The 24931-nt window shown below is 37.6% G+C and overlaps 1 protein-coding gene across 7 annotated transcripts in view; it reads right to left on the bottom strand.

Annotated features, from left to right (window-relative positions):
• Nucleotides 1-24931, bottom strand: part of HMG20A (high mobility group 20A) — a 45622-nt gene that overhangs the window by 11305 nt on the left and 9386 nt on the right. For 4 of the 7 annotated variants that reach the window (XM_054214399.1, XM_054214400.1, XM_054214398.1 and 1 more), the window contains 6 exons: nucleotides 7881-7973; nucleotides 6842-6907; nucleotides 5624-5771; nucleotides 4040-4255; nucleotides 1092-1224; nucleotides 683-714 (listed from right to left, as the gene is read on the bottom strand). In XM_054214399.1, coding sequence (XP_054070374.1) covers nucleotides 683-714; nucleotides 1092-1224; nucleotides 4040-4255; nucleotides 5624-5771; nucleotides 6842-6907; nucleotides 7881-7969 — 684 coding nt within the window. In that variant the 5' untranslated portion in view covers nucleotides 7970-7973. The remainder of the gene's footprint in view (nucleotides 1-682; nucleotides 715-1091; nucleotides 1225-4039; nucleotides 4256-5623; nucleotides 5772-6841; nucleotides 6908-7880; nucleotides 7974-24931) is intronic. The other 3 variants (XM_054214403.1, XM_054214404.1, XM_054214402.1) reach the window with 1 other exon arrangement.

Below are 24931 nucleotides of genomic sequence, written 5' to 3'. Positions count from 1 at the left end.
GCATAAGCATCTTATCTCCAGACATTATTACTCTTTTCCAATATTTACATATGGAAAGGGAGGTGGGTGGGCAGAAGGAGGTTTAAACCAGAGATCTCTCAATGATTCTGTTACTTCACCCATTTCCTTCTCAAGGAAATTCATGCATTCAATTCAAGCATTCATGCGGCTGCAGAAAATCAGTACCTCCAAACAGCAACCTAAAGGTGCTAATTTGGAAGGTTTACCTAGGTCTCGATCTATTTGTAAGTTTACCTCAATGTTTACTTACCAAATAAAAATTAAAATTCTCTGCTTCAAAAACTTTCAAAGTAAAAATTTTGCAAGTTGAAATTCTAAAACACCAGATACTTAAAGGCTCAGTTATACTCGCTCTCACCCCCTGATTTATTTAATGTTACGGAACAGATCTATGCTTTAAGTGTACCCTACACTCCCACTTTATAAGTAGGATCATAAGTCCAAGAGTTACTAAATTTCATTTTCATCATACTAATGTTACAATAAGACTCAGTTGTTTCTAACTTTTGATCAAAAAATGGATAGGAAGAGGAAGAATTCATATTCTAAACCTCTGACTAGGGTCTTCAACTGGCATAAACTGGTTTTTATTGACGTCACTAGAAATTTTCATCATCTGAAAATCTACCCACCGATGTAAGGGTAGAATGAAGATGTTTACCTCATGATCATGGACTTGCTGTCTTGCTCCATCTGAAAAAGAAAAAAGAGTCAAGATATACCCCAAGATGCACAAGACTTGAGAAAACAATAACCAAAGAATTAAAGCAGTTACACAAACATAATCACACAAGTTAGACAGAAAACTTGTGCAGCTTTCCTAATAAGTCACATACAATCTGTGTCTAACTTGGATGCTTTTAATGCACATCCTCCAATACAATCTAGATACTGTTAAATTTACATAAATCTAATCAGTTTACACACAGCTGATGCAAATGCCATAGAAAGAACACGTTTACATTTTAGCAAGCCTTAAACGAAAGGCTTCTAACGAGTGTCATGCTACATGACTAGCTGGGAATCTTCTGTTGTTCTCGCTAGGCATATATGTTTGTCCCATTCAATACCTTGTCTGTGTGATTTGCCTTTTTGTCTGTCCTGTGCTTTCCTGCTAAAGACTTTGTAGGCTTCAGTCTTCTGATACTGCTCCAGCTCCCGCATATAACGCTCCTTATCTCTATCTGCTTCATCAAGGTATCGCTGAAACAAAAAAGTCCAAGAGTTTCAGGGAGTTTCCTCCCCTTCAGGAGGAAGGGAAGAAAAACAACTTGTCAGATGAAGTGCTGATCCATTTCACCTATACCTATGCAAACAGGAAAGGAGTGAAGAAGCAAGGAGAATGTATGAGATGCAAAGACAAGACTTCTGGATAAAGTTACTGTGTTCTGCTGTCCCTTTTTCTTTCTCTATGTTTTTTTTTTTTTTAATTCAAATCACTTTTCTGTTAACTTTTTTTGTTAGACCTAGAAGTAACCTGCTAAGCTACTCAACTCAACTGAATATTACCTATACATTATAGACCAAACACTTAAGAATTGCCTTTCTGTGGCAAGGATTAAGTGTCACCAAACAAGAACACCTTAACAGATCATGCTTTAAGGTTCAGATCTGTAACAGTGGCATTCCAATACACTTGTTTTCATGCCCTCCAGACAAAAAGCACTACCATTCTACAACCGCACACTTCGCTCATCTGAGAGGTGAACAAAACTTCATGGCTATTGGAAAAGAGTAGAATAAAGATAAAAGAGCCTAGGTTATGTCAATTTAAGCTATCTGCATTTAGGTTAAAAGAAATCCTTTTTCTAGCCTGAAGATACTTCACACTTCCGCATAACAGAATGAGCTTAACCAAAGAATTCTTCAGGGGAGCTGATGAACTGAAAGCCAATTAGGGGGTGGTTGCAACACTTACTAATGTGATCCTTTAAAAAAAAAGTCACCTTCCCCTTTTTTTGCCTCAAGGATTTTAAAAGTCAATGGAAGTAAGTTTTAAATCACAGTGAACCTTAGTCACCTGGTATGCCTTTTATTTTCATTAACTCATCACAACAATACACGTAAGAGTTATAAATTCCATGCATTTGCAACACTGTTTTGACCCTGCTGAGGACACTGTTAACATTCTGGATTGGGGTGCAAATTTGGTGATGCTGGGTTTGCATTGCTTTTGGACATTGTAATCTTCCATAAGACATTAATTCTTCTTTTCTATGTCCAGCAATGTGCTGCTGAAAGAGTGAAGTAACTGAGTTAAAAACAATACACGCTTTTCTTCCTTAACCCGTGTTTTAGATGGATTATTTTGAAACAGTAAGAATGAGTTCTGCTGCACTATCTGTAAGTAGGCGTCCTAGGTTTTCTAGCACAGATCTATACAACTCATCAGATATTTCCCCATACAAGGGAATAACATATTAGGGTGTTTGTTTTATGAGTATACCAATGGTCTTTTTCTGGGAGAGACTCATTATTTGGTCAGTCCAGTCAGCTCAACTGACCTGTCCTTATGCTCGCCAAATACAAAGGGAAGTAGCACGACTACAGGGCTGGAACAGGGGAAATGTGAGACTTTCCTTTCAACTTTTCTATCAGACACCTAGTTTGCTATTATTGCTGGAGATCAGCCATATCAGAGATGCTTTTCCCCTGGATTATGGGACACTAACCTGCACAGCAGTAGTATACTCTGACTCCACTGCTTGCTTCAGGAGAATGACTTCATAGTTGTTAGCTAACCAAATCAAGCTTACTCAGCTTCAACAAGAATTTTGGGCTGTTGTATGAGAGATGTGTGTTCCGAAGCAGCAGTGGCCTTCACTGCCTTAATAAAGAAGGGGAAGGAGAAACTGAAGGGAAGGAAGTACTCAGCAGTCTTTCCCTGACCCACTATAGGTTAGAGACTCACAGCTTTACTCAAAAAAGGACAGATTCCCTGGGGACAGAATAGAGATTTGAACTCAGCCTCCTTTTTCCTAGGTTAAAATTCTGTCTCAGACACGATAATATGTTAAGACATTCTGCCCCTCTACCCCCTGCCCTTATTCCCTTCCCACCCACTTGCAGCAGACAGGAACATCATTCTCACTACTGATCTGTTATCACATCAGCTACTTTGCTTTGACACACATTTTCCATTATGGTTAACATGCTAAGCCTATGCACCATTTTATAATATCTCTGTATAACTTTTATTCTACAGTCTTAGTAAAAAGCAGCAAAAGGAACTCTTGTTTTTGCATCGTTCCATTTTTCATCCAGCCATGATAAAAACTTTCCTTGAAGTATTTTCAAAAACGTAAATGTCCTGATAAAGTCATATGATAGCATCAAGTTGCACTGTGATTTAACTACTGCTTTGCTGTAATCTCCAATTGGCAATCAGGTGTGGACAGTAAGATACCCATTACCAATAACAATGTCCACTCCAGAAGCAGTTAAAGAACCAGACCCAACATTGCCTTGGGCTTCACTCACACATCAGACAGTGCAGAAGGCCACTGTCCTTTCTGGGTCTGCTTGTCTTACTCTAAGACACCAGATGTTTATATGCATTGATAAGTTTGTAAAATAAACAGAACTGCAAAATCCTTCACGCAGCTCTGAAATCCCACCAAATTCTCCTCAGCTACAGTGAATAAATGCCTGCCCCATCCTTCCAATGGCTTTGGCCCTGGAAAGTGGCAGGTCTCAACTGTATCTGAGTTACATACACCATTTACATCCAGATGAATTGCATAAACTATGGGATGTCTCACAAGAACACTCCTCCCTGTTCTGAACATATTCTAGCACTATCTAGAGGACACAGTTCTCCTCAAGTCACACCTGTATGAGATGCTACAGCCCTACCAGGATTCATTATTTGAATTCTAGAGCATCTGTGCCCCTTATTTTGAAATATATTCCTAAACACAACTTTCATAAAAACCCTATGTTAACTTCCTCACTAAACAACAATATTCCCATTTAACAGCAATCACAATCCAACAAGGAAAAGGGAGTTTAATGGTACCCGTTTCTCCTCAGGAGGCAGTTTACTCCATTCATTGCCCAGCATCCTGGTGATCTCTGGGAAAGGGACTTCAGGCCTCTTCGCTCGAAGCTGCTCCCTACGCTCATTCATGAATCGCACATACCCTGTGAGGGGGGATTTGGGGGCATTGGTGTCCCTAAGGGGTTTCTTCCTCTTTCTCCCTTTGGCCCAGCCTCCTCGTTTAGTTCTTTGCTGCTGCAAAATGAAAATGGAAGAAAATTCAGATTGAGGGAAAAGAATTACCACCTCTGGAAGAAATAAATATTCATATCTCAAACATTTTCATCAGGAGTGTGTTGCCACAATACATCCTCTCCATGGATGTAAGTTTCAAACCTTACTTTAGAGCAATCCTGACTGTCCTCTAAGCAAAGCCAAAGAAGTCTTATTGTGAAAAGTTGTTTGCAGTATCTCCTGGTCCACAGGGACAATAAAATAACATTTGCATCAACTTCTGATTGTAAAACCATGAGAATTGATAACCCAAGAAATTATCATCCTAGTAATGCAATTGCAATATTTTTTTTTGTTAGTTGTTTGTTTGGGTATTTTTAATTAATTATTCTCACCTTCACATACCATCCCCTCCAGTCATTTGCCTCAGTATTACATTTGGAGAGATTTTTTTTGTATCAGTTAACAATTGTTAACAAGTTAGTTTGCCCCTTCCAAATCTTTCACCTTCGTGCATTATGTGCCCAAAATGTGGGTGACAGGACAGTATATTTCCTATTCTAATCTATTCTATAGGCTTTCTTTCCCACTAACCGCCTCCAATAGAAAGATGAACAAACTCCAAAGGAGGGGACATTGGCATACTGTGAGCTCACAGGAATGATATAATTATCACTCATCCTCCCAGCTTCATACTACTACAACAGCATTCTCTGGACTATGCTGTTGTCTTATGCTATGTACACACAACTCTTTCAGTACTTCTAAACTCTCCCCAAATCAACATGTTCCTGCCATCATGTTACCTTTGAAACTAAAGCTAAGTTTCCTTTCTGGAATTTTACTACTTCCTCAAACAAGGACCTCACAGCTGAAGACAAACTATAAGGAGGAATATCAAATGCATCTATCAAAAAAACCAAAACAATTTCATGTCAAACTTCAGTTCCTTCATGATTTAGTCACCAAAAAAATCAGTGCAGGATGGTACACAAGGTATAGCCTAAAGTATAAACATAATGCTTTCAAATACATCAGTTACTCCCAGAAGGGTACAATAGTCTCTCACTTTCCTGGCTCACAAGAGACAAAATAAGTTGTGGCAGCTGAACATTAAGTCTTCAGAAAAAGACTGAATGCAGTACGAGTCTGTGGACTCTGCTGGCTGAATGTGTGCTGTTCTCTGTACATTATGACTGCCAGCTTTCCTTGGCTATCTGTGTGCAGCTGTGCAACACAGGAGAAAACCAGAGAGAATCAAAAGATGAAAATGGCAAATGGATGAGAATTTGTGATCCTATTAAAAAAAAATTCTGAAAAGGTAAGAAACTACAATGACAAAACTCCATGCTTTTGCTTCATTGGGAAGTCACTATTATTTCATCTCACCTCCTCCTCAGGCTTCTGCTCAGTGTTTTCAGCAGTATTAGAGGACTCATTTTGCAGCTGCTGAACCTGTGACAAATCCTCCACCAAATCTGGGTTATTCACAGACTGTGAAGTTCCACCACTGAATGAAGTCTCAGAATGCGCTAATCTGAAAAAGCACATAATAGCAAAAGAAAAAAGTTTAATCATCATATTGCTAAATCACTTCCTTCCTAATCTTCTAGAACATGGAAAAATGTTGCAAATATATTCAGTCCTTACACTAACAAGAAAAAATAAAAGTTGGTTTTTTTTAAAGAGTCATTTTTGAAGAACTGGCTGTGCCATCCAATCAACTGTTACAACTACCATAGTTGCTATGGGCTTTCAAAGACAGTTTGATTTTTAAATCAAATTTGATTTTTTTTTCTTTTTTAGTCAAGCTTTTGATTATACAAACATTTGTCAAGGAAGCGAAGGTTTGGATCAGAAATCAGAACACATGAATGCACGCTTCTTCAAAAATACCATAAGGAATTTGAAATGAATGGTCTCATCTTCAACCAACACACACCTTTCTGGATGCATTTAATGTATTTCTCCACAAATACACTTAAAGGTTTGTGGTTGTGTATGACTTTGGATTGAACTTCATTCACCACAATCTCCTATTGATACATGTGGGTATTTAAAACACAAATATGACTAGCTCCCAACAGGCTCCTGAATGGCTGCTATTTATTTTTTCTGTGAGACCTATATCAATTAACCTTACTCCAAGAAAGGTCAAGCTGTCTTGAGGACAGGGGGGGGAAGCAAGTGAGCAGAAATATTTCTGAAGGTAGATTTCTGACAGCAACAACTCAATAGTCATTCTCATCACTGCACTCTGTGGACAAATTAATAGAAAATTTTGGGACTCATCTTAGATTCTAATCTGTTCTTGAGCCAGGCTAAAGATTACTTGACCTTGCCCAGTCACATTCATGAGAATTACTATAACAGCAGTGTATGCTTCAGGTCTACTTTCTTCATTTACTCTGATCTACAGCTGCTTACATGCACGCCAAGCATTTTAAATATTCAAAATAGTGGTTCCTGCTAATGTAGAATACAGCTATAGAAAACAAATATGTAAACAGAATTGTTAGTTGAATGCCTATAGGAAAATTTGTCTTTAACTAGAGAGAACAGCATATTTTCATTACTCACTATCATCAGCAATCAGGACATAATTACCGGTAAAGACACAAGGGCTGGAGAGATCCATGCCTGACTTTCAGATACCAGGCTGAGTTCATATTACTAACAATTAGAGAGGGAGAAAGGGAACAAAGCGTACACGCTCATATAAGTTAATTACATTTGGTAAGTGTCAGAAAAAAATAGAACAATACAGTTTCTTAGAATCACTGTTACAGTTTGAAGAATGTTTCAGCTTTCCTATCTGTTGCCCCTTAGCAGGGAAGCTTTCTAAGCTACACATACAGGAAAAACTTCAATGTGATGTAGCCATTTGTAGTGAAAGCTGATGAAACTCATTCAACACATTAATACCTCTTAAACACAAACCTTATTTGAACATGTACCTCATTTGGCACCAGCAAGTTTGAAGTCCCAGATACATAAATCCAAATTCAGACCTGCCTGAGGTAAATGCCTCCATATTCATTTTTATGGGGCTTTATCTGCCTGCAAAGTCTGAATTTTATTGCTTGGTGCTTTACAAAACAGAAAAGAAACTTGAAGTATCAAAACACAGCAAGAATCCTATGTATTCCTAAAAGACAACTTCTTTTGTCATTGATATTTCAAGAGGCCATTGTTTCAGTCTGTAAAAACAGAGTCAGTCTGACAAAAACAAAAGGCAGCAGTTTCTCAGTGATTTTCAGAGATCAGCGAACACTAATCTTTAATAGAAATAATTTATTTAGCAGGGAGCACTGTAGCCAATATATACTCTCCCCCTCTGCCCCTATCATGCTGTTTAAATTTGTCTTAAAGACTAAAATCTTAGGGAAGCAAATTTTTAAAGATAAGAGATGTTAAGGAAAAGTGTGATCATTTCCATCAGTTCAGAAGAGTCCTGGTTTCTCCTAAACAGAGTCCTGTGATGTTCTATCAAGGCACAAGGGAGTGTTGTAGGATTCATTTTTGTTGGTTTTATTTGTTTGGTTTTTTAAATTACTTAGAATGCCCTCTTCCCACTGAAACAGTTTCCCTGCAAGCCTAGAGATAGTATCTATCAGCTGATGGTTAAAAAGAAGTAGTTGCTTACCCAGTTACTGTAATTTCACTACCTTCCTTAGATCCATCTTCATCTGCAAAAACAGAAGGAAGCGTGGAGCCAGCCACCAAGTTCTCCATAACTCTGGTTAAAAAAAAAAAGTAAAAAAATTATCTCATTGTTTCCCTTTAGCAGCACTTCAGTTTAAACATCACAACATACCATGGATTTTTCCACCCCATAAACCAATTGGCCAGTCATAGCTGGTTGGCCTCAGGACAGATCCTACAGGCAGCTGTGCTTAAGGTCAGAGAAGAATGATCATAAATGATGCTTCAATTCAGAGTTTCCCTCTTAACTGAGCCCTGTGCCAATGCCACAGTGTTGCTGGAAATCACACTGTAGAATTCTATTTTACTCCTTCTGTTCATCCTCAACTGTGCACCCTCACAAGTTTCTGTGTTGACCCCAAAAGAAAGTTGAAACTAAGTCCCCCCTGAAGTTTCAAATTAAGATTGTAATTGATAATTCTTTTTCCACATTCTCACAATATATCTATGCACACAGTTGAGTGTTATTGCTAAGTAAGAGAACACAGCAATGTTAACTAGATCATTTTAAGCTTCAACTCCCATAGAACAGTTACAGAAGCAAGCAGTTTAAGACACAATACTCATTCAATACAAACTTTCCAAGTTAGAGTTAGTTTCTTTTGTATCCTTATAGCCTGTCATGGGACTTTGATGCAAGATAAGAAATCAAAAGAACAATTAAATTAATTAATCCCCTTTCTCACTAAAATACAAAACTGTTGTATTGTAGAGTAAAAAAAAAATCCCAAAACAAAGAGCCTTAACAAACTCACTCCATGATTACAAGTGGCAGTTTCAGCCCATTTTAAAGGGTCATACAGTTAATCATGAAATCACTTTTGATGAACTAGAAATTCATCAATTTCATCAATTTGATGAAATTAGAAATCACTTTTGATGAACTAGCAGATATTCAACTTGAGTATTGCTATGCCTTTCAGCTAGTATACTTGGGCTTTAAGCTTGGAGACATTGATATGAATTATAATCTTATGTTCCTTTCTCTTGGATTGGTATGCTTTCTACTCAGCATTGAAATTAAAGTGATCCAAGACACAAAATCCTGCTCCATGTTTTTAATATTATATGTGTTTTCCCACACCCCGCCCCACTTCCACAGGTAAAGGTTTTCCACAAACAAAAGTAATGACACCATTTCTTGCATCTTATATCACTTGCAGGTCCCTCTCACAAGTACTACACCTGATATGGCACAAAACTTGTGCCAACAAACCAGTGAATACAGCAGGCCACCCAAACAGATGAGCACTGTGCTCCTCCTCAAAGGACTCTGGATGCAAGAGACATTTATTCCACTGCTATATTTGGTTAGAATTGGTCAAAGGACTCAAAAAGCTACTCTCAGGAACCAAGAGCATAATCATACATCTGACATTCTGTTTTGAGATCATGAGCTCTGCTCTATTCATTTTATGCCTCACTTTGAAAACACAGGAATGTCTACCCCCTTTAGCAATAGCTCTACACCTGCATAAGCTGCTACAGATGTTGATAAATTAATCTCTGGTAAGTCTCCAATTTGTTCAGTTAAGCAAATGTTCAGTTAATGCTCACAGTAGATCAATCGAAGGTCTCCACAAAGCAGGCATTATGTCAATCTAATTTCCACCATGAAGTTCATTTAAGTTTCCAAACAAGACTATCCTTCCTACAGAAAGAAAGTGCGAGAAAGAAGAATAGCTACCTTCTCTCATTTTTCAGGCATTCACCCTTTTCTCTTCTGCTTTTCTTCTGTTGAGATCCTTAGATCATCTTTAAGAATCCTATCATTTTGATACCTTTCCTAGAAAAGAATTAAAGCTACACAGACTGCCTCTTGGTCTTTGACATCTAGCAGAGATATATAGAGAGAGGAAAGGTGCATATAGGAAAAACTCAAACCGTAATGAAGAAATTTAATTCCTGCTCTACCATTATAAACCATGAACTGAGTATAGTTTTGAGGCCTCAGCCTCAAGAGAGATGTGGCAAAGCTCTATGCTGTCCAGTAAAGGGCTGCCAAGTTGGTCAGGGGCCTGGAACGCCTGACCTGATAAGGATGTTGAGGAAACTGGGTTTGCTCAGTCTGACAGAGGAGGCTAAGGGCAAATCTAACAGGTGCCTAAAGCTACCTGAAGGAAGTAGCAGAGATGACAGAACCAAACTCTCATTAGTCATATTGGCTTTGCAAGTTCAGATTGGACACTAGGAAAAAAATTTTCCACCAGGAAGGCAGTGCAGTACTTGAACAGGTTACCAGAGATGTGGCAGTAAGTCTAACCTTATAGATGCTAAATGCTCAGTTACACAAAGCTGTAACTGACCTAAACTAGTGTTGGCAATAGTCCTGCTTTGAGTGGGAGGCTGGACTAAGATAACCTCCAGATGTCCCTTCCAAGCAACATCTGCAGTTGTCTGAAACGGAACTCTGCATTATGTTTTCTTTCATATACTAGCATCTCTGGCATAAAAAGGAGGAAAACTCAAATAATACAATGTTTTTAGGAAAAGTGGCAAGATACTCTGGTGGAACATACAGGATTTCAATTCTTAAAGAAGAAGGCGCAAACAACACTTCCTCACATGTACGAAAGAATCTACATCAAGGCTGGGGCTTTATGTATTACAAGAAAATCTGAAGGTTCAACTGATTTGAAGAATAAGCTCTTCTCTGATGCCCAGAAAGCTGTTTAAGCACAGCTACTAAATACACAACAAATTGCTTCATGCAGTTGTCAAGTAAGAGTAACAAAGATTTGCTTTATGTTACACAATATTCTAGTTTTGTCAGTCAAGGGAAGAGTTAATATAATCCAAAAAGGAAGCTTAAGCAATTAGACTAAAACCTTGCAAATATACATATATATGAATGAAAGCTTTATGCAGGTCTCAAAAAATAAACCAGCTTTTTTTGTTGTTCAGGCATCTCCAGCAGCCTTCTTGGGGTCAAGGACCTCTTTTCAGCCTCACCATGTCAATCTACTGGCACTGAGCACACCCACACATGCCTTAAAACAATACATATTCTCTGCATCTGAACATACCATTAAGAAGTGCTTCTGTCCCTCATGCCCGCTCTGACCTTCCCATCACATCCCCAATACCTCTGTTCACATCTGGACCTAGTCAGCAGCAGCAGAGTCTAAGGTTGCCTTCAAACTGTGGGGAGGCAGTCAAACAGCAACCTTAACAACATATAAACGGAACACAAACACAGGAAGCTGGAAGAACACACACTTCATTCTTTCATCATTTTTTTTTAATTTAACCCATATACTATAGATACACTTTCACTTGATACCAAGACACATCCTAAAGAAAATTTAACATCAGTGAATTTACAATGGCTTATGATCTATTCCAGCAAGCAAGAAAACAAGACAGCTTCCCAAAAGCTCACTGAGAATGGATGAGAACCTACACAAGCCTTTCAGTCACATTTCTCATGGGTAATTGTCCCATGCCTTTGCTCCAAAGCTACTATCTATTAGTTTCAACCCCACTGCAGAGCTACACATTCATTTCAGAGATGTAACAAAACAGGCAAAACAAAAACCTGACGAAAAAACAGTAATGGGGAAGGAAGAGAATTGCTGCTCTCAAGCCTTTACAGAATTCACAGGACTCTAAAAGGATGTTTGGTAAGTCCCATCTAGATTCATTCTGAATATTTGTGCAGCTTTGTCAACTTTAACTCGGGCTAAAGCACCTAATAAGAAAAATTTGACCCAATTCAGGGCACAAGAAACAATTTTTTTTACACTTTTTTAATGGTTAACACATGTATTTCACTTTTTAACCATCTACACCCAATGCAAAAATAAAACTGAAATGGACATTAAACTCCAAACCTTTACAAGCACTACAATTCAATGCAAGTAAGCACCACCTCCAAATAAAACTAATTCAAACTAGAGCAGCTCTGAGTTCACTGTATGCTACACTGCTAGCTGTACTGACTCAAGGAAGTAATCAGCTAAGCAGGAATACAGAAAGACTGATTTATTTATTAACAACAGCATTTAATAAAATGCTTGAAGAACCGTGATTTATTTTGGGATAGGTCAGTTCTGGAAGATCCAGCAATTAGCAAACACTACAGCCAAACCAAAACTGTAATGCTCAATCTGACCACTACTTTGAGTTTCCATAGAGATTCTGCTTCCATTTTAAGCACAACACTGCTCAACAAGAAACTTTGTTCTCACAATGCCAGCAGCAGGCATACACCTCCCAGTCTACTATGGATAAACTGATACAGATAGCAATACATTTTTCTGACTTTGGCTTAGTTCCAAACACCCCAGGCTCTCCTGTGCACTGATTTTACTTCCAAGTGCAAACTACACAGGAACTTGAGATTTAGGGGTTTTTTTCCCTTGTATTTTCTACATCCAGCATAACAGTGGTCAGTTGTGGAACAGCAGCAACAGCCTGATCTACAGAGGCTGGAAAAGTTTTTGGGTGTCTGGTTTGGCATGCACCACCAACCAATATTTAAAAAGGATTACAAAAAACAAATGCAAAAACACAAGTAGAAGAATCAAGGAGGAAGAGTGCAAAATTGAGCTCCAGAGAACAAAACAGCATTGTGTATGCAAAAATCCAAGATAAGACCACAAAAAATATCAGTGAAGAACAAGCTTCCTAGCATTTCATGCTCTCAATGTTTAAACATTGATAACATTTCCAAAGATCCATTAGTCACCTATACCAACATTAGTTAAGCCTCTTTATGAGCCTAGAGAAGATTCTGCATTACCCTAAGCCATCAAAAATCTGGCTTAATTTATCTTTTTCTTTCTCTCCCTTCCCTCATCTATCAGGAGAAACAAAGGCTTCATGGTCCAGAAAATCTACAACAGTTTTCTGTAACTTTCAGTGTAAATTTTCTAGCTGGACACCTCACTTGCATGCAGTGAGATATCATACTTAATACTGCAGTGTACCAACATGTTTTGACAGTATTATTTGGGAAATAAAAGAAGCACTGATACAGCATAAAGATCTAAGTGCTACTACATATATCAATACACAGGGAAGAATCAACAGTAGGTAATCAAATACCTTTCAAAACCAGTATAGTTTGAATACCTTTTCTTAATTTCTTCTCATACTAACTTTTGTAGGCTATACCATATAATTGTAATGTTATTCTAGCAGGAAAGATGAAGTAGCTGAGCTGTATTTTGAGTAGACTGAAAGATACCGTATGATCCAATTTCTAGTCACATCTATACAGTAGACAGGAAAAGTTAAAAGAAGGCAGTTGTAAAATCACAGGTGAGGACAAATCCATGATAGGGGCTAGGCAGAATGAATGACACTTCCATTACATCATTACTATGGTCGCATTGTTAACGATGCTATTATAGGGCAGCAGACCTAAACACATGGATGACACGTAGTCTAAAGATTAAGTTTTTGTAAGAGTCTTTTATGCATGCAATAAGGGTAAAATTTGTCAGATTCAACCTTTTCTTCAAAGAATCAGATCATTTTACTCAAACAGCAAAGATGCTATTTAAAATGTGCAATCAAGCAATATTTATCTAGCAGACCACCTCAGTGTAGCACATCTGCGTTCTTATTTTTCAAAGAGGGAGACTAGAGAGAATAGAACATGTTCATGGCCAGACTGTTACAACAATGCAAGCTACAAGCAGGCATTCTCCTCTGACACTGCGCACTCTCATGGCTCACGCCGGATGAAGAAACAGTCTCTTCCAGACACGAAGCAAAGCAATTACTGTACACTCTGCAAAATGTTCATTGCTCCCACAAAATGTAACTTGCTTTGCTTGTGTAAAGTGATTCACAACATATGTGAAATGAGGCTGGACTCTACAGTGTCTGCACAGGTCTGGTCATACAGTAAGTCACTGTCAAATGCAAACTGACTTCTTACTCATCCCAAGGCTGCATGGAGGCTTAAGATGGCCTTGACGACTGGAAAAGAAGGGTGAAAAGAGTCCTTTGCAATGTTGCCTTTTCAGTGACTACATTGCATCAGATGATCTTAAGCAAATTAAAAAAATAAAATCAAGAATTGCTAAACTATTTAGTCATCCAAGTAAAAGGTTATAAATACATATTTATTACAGTTAAGCATATTTAAATATGAAGTTAGCATCAGAAATCCAATTTGCAGCCTGATTATAAAACACTGCAGGAGTTCTAATTACCTCATTGCCTGTTCTAGTTTTAGAAACATTACTGCTGAGTGGAGGATTTTTCTCCCATGCTTCCTATTCCTGAAGTCTCTCATTTGCCAGAACAAATAGCTCCAAACCTTACCATTCAGATAATAACAGATTAAAAAAAAAATCTTTATGTCACAGAAGAATCATCGTATTCCTTATCTGTGCACCAGAACCCAAGCACTTTATTGTGTAAATATTTTAAATTCAGATTTATTAAGAGAAAACCCTGAAGGATCATCACTTCCCGTCTGTCCACATGTAGCCAGAATATCAGAAAGAAAACTAAAGCAAGTACATCTCCAATTAAAACCACATGCTTTTGGAGCTGTCAGAGGAAGTTCAGATTCTCTCGACAGCAGCATCTTCTTCCACCAAACTGGAGCAGAAGCATATTATCCAACATGCTTGACTGCAAAAATCAGATTTGACTTTTTCCCCCTACAGGCATTCAACAAAGGTCTTTGTGACTTCAGGAAAACTGCAAGCCAAACCTAATGGAATGAAGGCTTTTCTGTCAGACCAGAAAATATATACCAGCGAACAGCCAACTGCTTTTATTTTTACTTCTTGCCAGTAAAAACAAAGAAACACCAGAGACCAAAATAAAGACTTGCAGGAAAAAAATCCAGAGTTCCACTGCATTTCCAAGCAGTTTAAGGAAAAAAAAAAAAGAAAGAAAGAAAGATGTAAAGCTTAGTTTTATGCTTAGTTTATTTGGATCTTTGTGGCAAATGCTAACAAAGCTATTAATACTCAAACCTTAGTTACAGCTGCCAAACATCTGTGAAAATGGATTTTTTTGTGTTTTTTTTTAAACCAAACACAAGTGTTGAATTCTATATTCTACTCTTATTTATATAAATGCATTTGGATGGGGCATATACAAGACATCCCATATATATAAAACGTTCTCCTGTTTTCTGGAATTTAAGCCCTTATTTGCACAGGAAAGGTACATACTCAACTCCACAGACAAAAGCAAGAATAGCTCAACACTGAATCCCCTCTCCCTTCAAATACTTAAAAGAAATTTTGCATCAGCAATAAACGAGCTTTTTAGATCACTCAGGGAAAACAAAACCCCACAGTGAAATGACTGTACAATTAGTTGTGTTATCCAGCTAAAATCAGTAGCTGTGGAACAGGTACCCAGAGGAAAGGCTTTGTCATCCAGCCTTTCATCGTAGGTATTAAGCATCTACAGATTAGGATAGTTCATTTTATTCTGAATTTACTTTCTCAATGGTAGTATCAGTTGCTGTTTAAAATAATACCACTAACGTATACAGCTCTGCAAAATTCATTTAATCCTCGTGTTACAGATCTCACAAGAGAAAATACAAACCATTCATATCACAAAAAATAAGTATCAAAATACATGTTGATAATTTTATTTTACTTAATCACTCTACCTAAATCCATCCACTATTTGACCACCAGGGACAGCACTGGTTTTGTAGTTTGTCCATAAAAATCTCCTCTGAATTTCCAGTTGCTATAGGCAATTTAGTGTACCTCTTCACCTGCTCTGTCATTTGAAAATTTTTCTAGGGTCTGAGGACCTCATATTTCACAGGACAAAGTTTTCCAATAGCTACTGTTACATTAACAAGGCAAAAGGGATAAGCCATTAAAAGCCCACAACCACCAACTATGTAACGGACACACAAACCACACCTTGAGCACAGACACTTCTTTGAAACCACAGTGATTATAAATCTTCCAAGACTTTACCAGCTGCTAGTTTCCCCACCAGTAAGTAAATAGTTACTTTCCTTCAAAAGTTCAGTTCCTCTGATCATTTATGTCAGTAAGACTCAATTATTTCACTGTTTGTGGAATGCAAACATAGAAGTGCCAGTTTATTAAAAAATGTAAATGAACAGACACCATGAAGTTTTTCATGGTGTTTGCCCAGCTCTAACATTTACCAGCATCACACAAGTGAAACAAGAAACACTATTAATTAATGCTTGAGGACTACTTTGATTTAAAATAGCAAACAAGTATTCTGAACTAGAGATAACTCTGAATTGTCAAAGAATCCTGATTGTGACTGGCCAGTGAAATGAAAAGTTACATATTTGAAAATGAAATAATTGAAGAGTGGATACACCTGCTGGGATTGAAAAAGTTGTTTCAAAGCTATTGTAGCACATTTGCTCTCTCTCAAAGCCTTGCTCATCACAAAAGTTGTCAGGGAAGTACAGCATATGCTCCCAGCTCGCTTGAATTCTGGGAGAGGAAACACTGGCTGCTGCCACAGCGGAATACAGACTGGAATTTCTCATGCACATACCCACCAAAACAAGTCTTTACTGACCATTTTACAGAATATGGGGTTGAATACTTCGGATGTGAGAACGTACTGAAAAAGGGATTGAGTATATACTTAAAAAGAATGACTCACCACAGGCTTCATGACCCAAGACAAAAGCATCTACTCTGACCTAAAAAGCCACAAAGACAGCATGGAATTGGGTATTTTAATGCACTGATACGAGTACAGGGACAAAGGTTAGAGGAAATGAAGTGTGGGAAGAACCAATGATTCTCACACAAAACAGGCAACTAATCCTGCCTGTTTTCAGAAAAGACACATCTTCAGAAAAAACATGACATGCCAGATTCCATACATTTTTGCTCTGATTTTCTTGCTGTTGCCTTGCGTTATTCCAACAGAAAACAAATGACACTGAGGAAACCAAAACCTGTCATCTAGAAGAAATCACAATCTTTAGATAGTCCTAGTTGTGCAAAATAACAAATACATAACCATTCACTCTGATCTGCTATTTCTTTCCTTTTAAAAGATCAACAGAACTGATACTAGCAAATTGTTTCCAATAGCAAGAATAGTGAAGATCTGGATTGGACTTTGTTTCTAATCTTTTCTTAAAGCTCTCTGGTAATAGACTAATATGTATCAGAAATGAAAGTTTGGATGCATATTGCATGAAGTACACCAAAATCCCTTTTCAGCCAAGGCTCTAAGACTCTTTAATTTGGGATTGTTTCACACACATCATATCATTGGCATCATAGGATAAAAATTGTATAGACCTCAGAAACAGACGGATGGAAAAAATAATAAGGAAAACAAGCGCAAAAAGCCAGACACAAGGTTCAAGCAAGTATCAAGATACCAGTGGACACCACTTACAAAACCTTGTCTGGATTCATGAAAAGAAATGAAACAGAAATAGAAATGACAGCACGATCCTGCCAAAGCATCCCATCTCCTGGAGAAGCAGATAGCTCCTTTGACCAGTGCTAACAAGGTTTTAAAGTTGTCTGAGGCCACAGATGAAATGTGTAGAGACAAGCACTATAGGGAAAGACTACACCCAAAACATGAATAAGAAAAGTTAGGGAAATGGGAGAAAGACTGAAACTATATGCTCTTAACTAGGTACATACCAGGATTTCCCTCTCACCACCAAAAGGGAAAGCACACAGAAATTTTGAAATCATACAAGAACACACATACTTCCACAGTTTCATAAAAGAATTCACTTACATCAACAGCAGAATGTGGACAAGTTAGAATAAACCTTTACCTATCTTCATCCTCCAAAGGCAACAGGAAATTATGCTATTTAGCATCATGAATGGAAAACAAAGGGAAAAATCCCACAATGGCACAAGCCTACTGGAAAAGTCTGAATGGTCTCCAGTTTTAAGCCATGAATCAGACATCCAGAAACATGTGTGAGGTATGGGAAGAGGCAGACTGCACGTTTCTGGAACACCTGTGGTACACATAATGAAAATACTTAATTGTGCAGCTGAAGTAGGATTGAAAAGAAATAAGCCGTGCCAGCAGCATGCCTAAATATCCTAGGCTGAGTGCTCAAAACAAGAGGTAAACATTTGCAATATTTCATCTGATCCCCAAGCCACTTCCAGTAGCCTGAACAAACTGCTGTGAGGACAGTGGATAACTTCTTCCTACTGTCTTACTGATGCTGCAATCTCTTCCTTCTGTCTATCATGTCATATCATAGGCAAGAAGTCAAAAGAAGCCAGGGGAAAATAGTGACTAAGAGCAGAACATCCCTGGCCTAGAGCTTAGAGCCAAACAGCAAACAAGAACCTGGGAAAAGTGCAGCTAAGACCTACAATAAACTGCTCATCTAACTTCCCTCTTCCACAGCTGCTCCTCAGATGCTGGAAACAAGGACCTGAAGATGGAAAACATGCACAAGCTCTGCAAAATAGCGTTTATCTACGCACGTGATAAATTTAGTCCTAAAAGAGAATGTAAATCTTTTCAAATAGGCTGAAGACTGAAAAGATATGAGGATGGAGGTCTCGCATGTAACACTGTCTCAAGCACTTACATTTGAAAGGATTCCTAAAGCATGTTTAGTTATAAACATTCTGAAAGATATTTGGCATTCAGGTTTGAGTATTTACCATGTTTAGCAAACAGCAAAGATTTATACTGCTTTTACATTTCCTTTGGTTGATTTCATTTCTATATATATTTGTTAAATAAACATGGTTCCTTTGAGCTAAAGCATAAATATTATCCCAGTCCCCCTATATATGGGTAAAGAGGCATAGCTGTTTTAAAGATTTCCTATATGACCTTCCTTAAGAGCTAAGAATACAACTAAACTTCAGAAACAGTCTTTAAAATGCTACCAAGCTTAACCCTTTATTTTGGACATCTCACCTAGCTGTTAGTCATTGCTTGGTTTCAGACATCTAGAAGTAGTTGTGAGAATCCGACTTGAATACACATTATACTGCAAAGAGAAATAAGAACTAAAGTCTTCATGATCCTTGACAAAAGGTCAGTGACCCTCTGGTTTACACAGCATTAAATAATGGGAAAACAAAAATATTTGTATTTTCAGAAGGGCTATAACATAGATTTCATCTCCATATAACCTCAGAAACAGACAAAGCAAACTGGTAGAAAACAAGAGTTTAGGCATTACTCTGTCTTTTGATTTGTGGAGCCTAAACAAACATTTTACAACAGAAGTGCAGGCACAGTGCTGCACATTCAGGAAACTTACTTTCCTTGGTTATCTTTTACAGCCTGTTAGAAGCAAATACACGGATTACCTGAGGATCCATTACCACACTTAATCCTAAAAGTTCACTCGGGGGCTTTTCAGTTAGGCAACTGTCTTTTCAGTCACCAGCACTCCCTTTCCATTTAAAAAAAGGCTGCTCTGAAAAAGCACTCATCTATATTTTGCTCCTCCCCACATCTGACATAACAAAACCCCAAAAGCATGACATTGCTTTTTAAATATTACATTTTTAAAAGCAGAAAGTATTCAGCTTTTATGAAAACTTTAACAATCATATTTGAGCTTACAGACTTCCTGAGATAAAACATTTATTACAGTAATGGAAGCTCGGCTTTACTGGTCTTTAACAGTCTCCCAAAACAGCTAATTCCCACCCTGGAACTGTTTCCTGACCTCTAGAAAGGGTCATCTATGTTTAACTGTAGACAAAATATGCCCACGGCATTCCAAAACTCCATGGTAAGCTCACTAAAAAGAATCCAGCAGGTTCAGTTCACATCTCAACTGAATTTTGTTTTTCATGATAAAATATCCACTCCAGAAGAAACTCTTAAATAAGTAAACCTTTAAGTAACCCTTACCTGGCTACCATAAGTAGCACATACTGATTCTTCATCAACAAGTATATAGTTCTCAAAACAGACTAGTCACCTCTCCTGTTGTTTCCTGATAATAAGTAATAGCCATGTGTAATCCTCCAAGAGCAGGTTGCAACGTCTAAATAAAGATTCCTGAGAGACCACAGAGGACTATTGCACCAGACACTACTTAGCATCTCCCATCCACAGCACAATATCCCTAGGTATTTGGAGTTTAGCATATAAAAGACAAATAAAAGGAGAAGCCTATTATTCAAAACTATAGAAAGTAATCAAGCTGATTAGGAAAGAATGCTTGAAATTTCAGCTTGTAAAAATTGTATTTTTTGGGCAATTGAAGTATCTTTCATTTATAGCTAACAGTTCAATTATCAAGAAGCAGAAAGATTCATCCATTTCACACTGAAGTTTTCCTCTACTCAAGTATCCATGTCTTAATCACCATGAACTTGTTTGTATTCCTATTTAAAATGTCCTTCTCAGTAACATTTCCTAACATCACCTGATAATCATACATTTTATATGTAAACATCTTCTAACCACACAAAAAATCTGCAGATTCCAACTAGTTTCACTAAGATCCACCCAGCAAAACATTAATGAGCAAGACATGTGTCTAGTCACTGTTTTCTTTGTTGGCTGTTCCTGCTCAGTTGTGGAGGAAGAAAAAGGAAACAACCTGAGAAGAGTACACATTTTCTGCTATGCTGAATTAATCCTACTTCCATAAATCAAGAAATAAATCTCTTGTATCATTCACATTTAATGATTCACAGACACACTAGAAGGGACTGCTGGAGGTCCCAACACCTACTAAAAAATCAAACTGAAGGTCATCTTTATGGCAGACACGACCATGGTAGACAGTCTGGCTCAAAGCTTCTGGTCAACACAGAAGTAAACTAACAAACACCCTCACTGCTTTTTGGGGTTTTTTTTGTTAAAAAGGCTACCAACAGCTGAAGAATTAAGCACTGTTTATTGCCAGGACAGAGAAGTGTTGAATAGAAGATAGGACCATCAAAGCAGTTCAAAAAATTCCTTACAATGGCCACCAAGAATAGAGGAGTATCAGACAACACCTCTCCAGACCTCCCCAGCTTGAGAGACAGAAGAATAAAGACAATTCTCTCTACCACCAGACCAGAGAAGGAAAGTTTTCACTTATCTATTAACAAGAAAAAAATCCATCAAAAGCAACTTTAGCAAGGGATCCAGGATCTTCTCTCCAACTACTGAAGATAGAGCTGGACTTCCAATATTATACTGCCCCTACACAAAGACTCCCTCAACCTTGGTATTAAGCTCAGAGTTACTCTCAACTCTGAGTACCATAAGCAGTATTTACTTGAATTCAAACCTTTTCAACAAACTGCAAAAAACAATGGCAAGTTATTTCAGAGAGGAGTTACATGTTAGGCTCACTACACAGAACCCAATTTTCAGTGATTTGAAGCAGGTTTAATTCAGTAGAAGTTTTAAGTAGGTTTCTTTTTTTTCTTTTCTTCAAATGAAAAGCTTAGCTCAGGGCTGCTGTGCTTGCCACTCCACTAATTAGGCCACTTGTTCAATATATTCTGTCCTTCAAATGGAGGACAGAGCATAATGAACTGCATACACTTTCACAAGATTATAGGGACAGACAACTGAGGGACTAAGAAGATACTGTAACATCAAGCTCTTCACTGTGTTTAAGCAAAAGATAAGTTCTCATTTCTAGCCTCACAGAGGATATACTATTATTTGCATGACAATATGGGTCTAAATGTGAAAAGAAATTAAGTCTTCACTATATCAAAATTTGAAGAGACATTCTGTTCCAAAGCTAGATTAAGGTTCACAAACTAACATTCATGCCACCAGTAGCATGCAACCACCTTCACAGTGATATGCAAGCCCTACCTGAACAACCAAATATTTCCTCCTTACTACAAGTGTGGTGGTTCAGACTTAAGAGTGACTGCCGCCACGAGTGAGGCTGGGAGCTATCACATTTGAAGGTAGATCTATCTGCATGAGAGAAAGGTCACAAAAATCAGAGGCAGAGACAAGTCAAAAAATTGCCAGGGAACTCAGCTGAAAGAATGAACCCAGGGAATATTCAGATCTCTTGATTCCTTCAAGAATCAGCTACTTGACCATACCGTAACCTCAAAGAGGTCACTTAATTCTAAAATGAAGACTAGAGGCATGTTAGCTTCAGCTTGTGATTGTAGAGGCAACATCCCTTACAGAGATAAATTTATTTTTACAATGAGAACTGACAATGAACAACGAACCTGATGCCTTAATTTCTCACTGTGGCTTTACAAATTAGATCTTATCAACCTCTACATCCTCTCATCAATACAATTTCTTTTAACTCCATCACCTTCTTCCCACATGGCACCATCTCCTTATGGGTTTCAACAAGCCTACCATACTCTGAATTTCTCAATGGCAGTTACAAATCATGGCTTGTCACTGCAGTATTTTACACAATACACTTGCAACCCCTTTTGGATGTTCAACATCCAAAACCCAATTGATTTGTCATTTCTTGTCTATTCCTTCAAATATCAATTACCATTCTAATTCCTTGTCAGCTTTTGCTGATGTACTGTCTAGCTTCTTTGGGGTGATTACTTTGCATTTCATTTATCTTTTAAGCACTGAGTTATTTAGCAGTAGAAAGTCACAGCAAATGCCAGGAAACTTCTTTCTCTGATCTGCAAAAATCTCCAATTGCTCAAATTTCTGTATTTTTAGTTACAATGCTACACAAATACATCCACAGCCGTGAGATGCTATCAAGCAAGTCCAGAACCAGAGACACTAAGAAGTCTCAAAAATGGAGGTATGACAGATACATTTTCTACTGTAAACTGCCAACTCATTTAAGTCTGCATATGACAGACTAGTGTATGTTTTTCATGATTACTTTCAATTAATATATCACGGCAGGGCTGCATTATCACAGTCCTGCCTCATCACTGCCCAGAGTCTTCTATCAGTCAGTCACTGATCCACATTCACACAAGCTGGAAGGAAAACACCCAACCATACAATAGCGCTATAGACCAGAAAATTCCTACATTTTTATAGCATTATTTAAATGTGTCCATAAAAAGTCAATTATACACCCTTACCTGACAAAAATTACTGACCTCAGACTCAAGAACAAAGAATTGTGTATCAATAAAGAAATAACATTTTTTTTCTAAACATAATTCCTAGAAGTCTATAATACAAAGACACTTAGAAGTTAGATATTTATTTATATTCTTTTTTAGTTTCTAGCCTTCACTATGCATTTGAAATCCCGTGTCTTCCCACTCTTTCTCACTATAAAAATGTAAACACTTTGTGCATCCTTATTCGCACATTAATACTTACAATACTTCTCCACACCAACAGCACTGCAAGAACATAAACTTTAGGAGCACGATGGAAAGTTTCTTGTAATCTGTTATTTTCTGTATGCTTTGCAAACCCTTCTTCTGGTAAGTGCCTTTTCTGTAATTCCCTTGAGAAATACTTTGTTGAAATGGCATTGGGACAGAATGTACATATTTACAATTGGCAATAACATTATGCAAGTAACATACTTAAAGAAACCCTCAAACATTTAAAGCATTTTTCTATAGAGAAAATGCAAGTAAGCTATGTATACCAGAGTTCACATTTTTTCATACCTGTAATGAATTTTAAGTTTTTATAAGGTTAAGACAACATTAACAGAAAAGGTTTCTCAAGAAAGGAAAATATCTTTGATATTAGGATGATTTTCATATCACTACTCAAAGCAATTCACGTAAAGTCCCACAGTCTAAATTTAACATGCAGTTATTAATTCTATAGCTTTTTATATCCAAATGTAAACAGATGAACAATCAAATCAAATCTTATGTCAAGACAAAGACTACTTTGGTTAGTCTAATACAAATACTTGCAAGACTTTTGTACTTTCAAGAAAGTTTCCTGGGCTAGAACTAAAAAAGCTTATTTGCTATCTGTCAAGCTGCAAGCATACCCACATAAAAAGGCTAGAGGGGATGATTGTGATCACCCAGACAGACCCATTTAGCACTGGCCACCTAGCTTTTGTTAAAAAAAGAAACACAAAGAGGTATTCAAATCTACATAATGGCTACCCAGTCTTGTTTTAAAGATTGACAGTAAGAGAAGCACCACTGCATCAGCTGTCCCACATGGTAGTTAGCACACAGTAAATTTGTACAACTTTCTATTGTAGCAGTCACTTAAATTTTGTTACGCTTTTGCAGCCTAGACCCTATAAGCTAAGAACCTACATCAATAAATTCTGATTAAGTTGTGATTTGACAAATGTGTCCTTTCATGAAGTTAAACAAATGTAGCACCTGCATTCATTTTTAGGACTGAAAAATATGCCTTTAACTCATTTTCAGACTGACCTTTTTCCAGCGTGCTAGCAACCCTTTCTGAATTCCAAAAGCAACTGTAGCAAGCAGTGCCAGCTGCAGAAGACAACATGCATTACTACCTTGCCTGTTAAACTCATCTGTTCTTATACCTAAGGCTTAGTTGCTCAGAGCTTCACTAAATGCCAATGTTCAGCTGGATTATCCAGTCACCTCCAACACCTCTTGGATCACTGCTTCCAAGAAGGCCTTTCCCAGCTTAGTCCTGTCCTGAGATATACTAGCTTAAACATGACCAAATATAAAGTCTAGTTTGCTTGAGTATAGTTTTTAAAAACAAAAAGCTAAACCAGGTTTGGAAACCACAGCTATTAAAAAAGTATTGTCTCATTACCTCTCCAAGAAAAAAAGTTTTAAATTGATGCCATTTTATTCAAAGACATCAAATTTCAGAAAGCAGGATGAATCAGGCTTTATTTGTGACTTCAAACTAAAATTTAAAAAGCCAGGGATCACAAACGATTGTGATTCAGAAGCTTTTTTCTGCCCTTTTTTCCCCCTCTATACTCAAGAGCTTAAAAAAACCATGACTTCTGCTTCCATGTTTCAATGAAGTGTTTAGTGTTAGCAAACATTTTACAGAAACCTAATGACACCACACAATGATTTATGCACTACTGTCAACTGATGAAGCAGAATGGTAAAACTGGCAAAATACTGGTGGGGTAATTTGAGCATTAGATGAACACAATTTTCACCCCTCTTAAGCTTTGCA

This window comes from Rissa tridactyla, chromosome 9, assembly GCF_028500815.1.
Source record: "Rissa tridactyla isolate bRisTri1 chromosome 9, bRisTri1.patW.cur.20221130, whole genome shotgun sequence".
Classification (NCBI taxonomy): Eukaryota; Metazoa; Chordata; class Aves; order Charadriiformes; family Laridae; genus Rissa; species Rissa tridactyla.
This window is presented reverse-complemented; position numbering and strand designations above follow the sequence as displayed.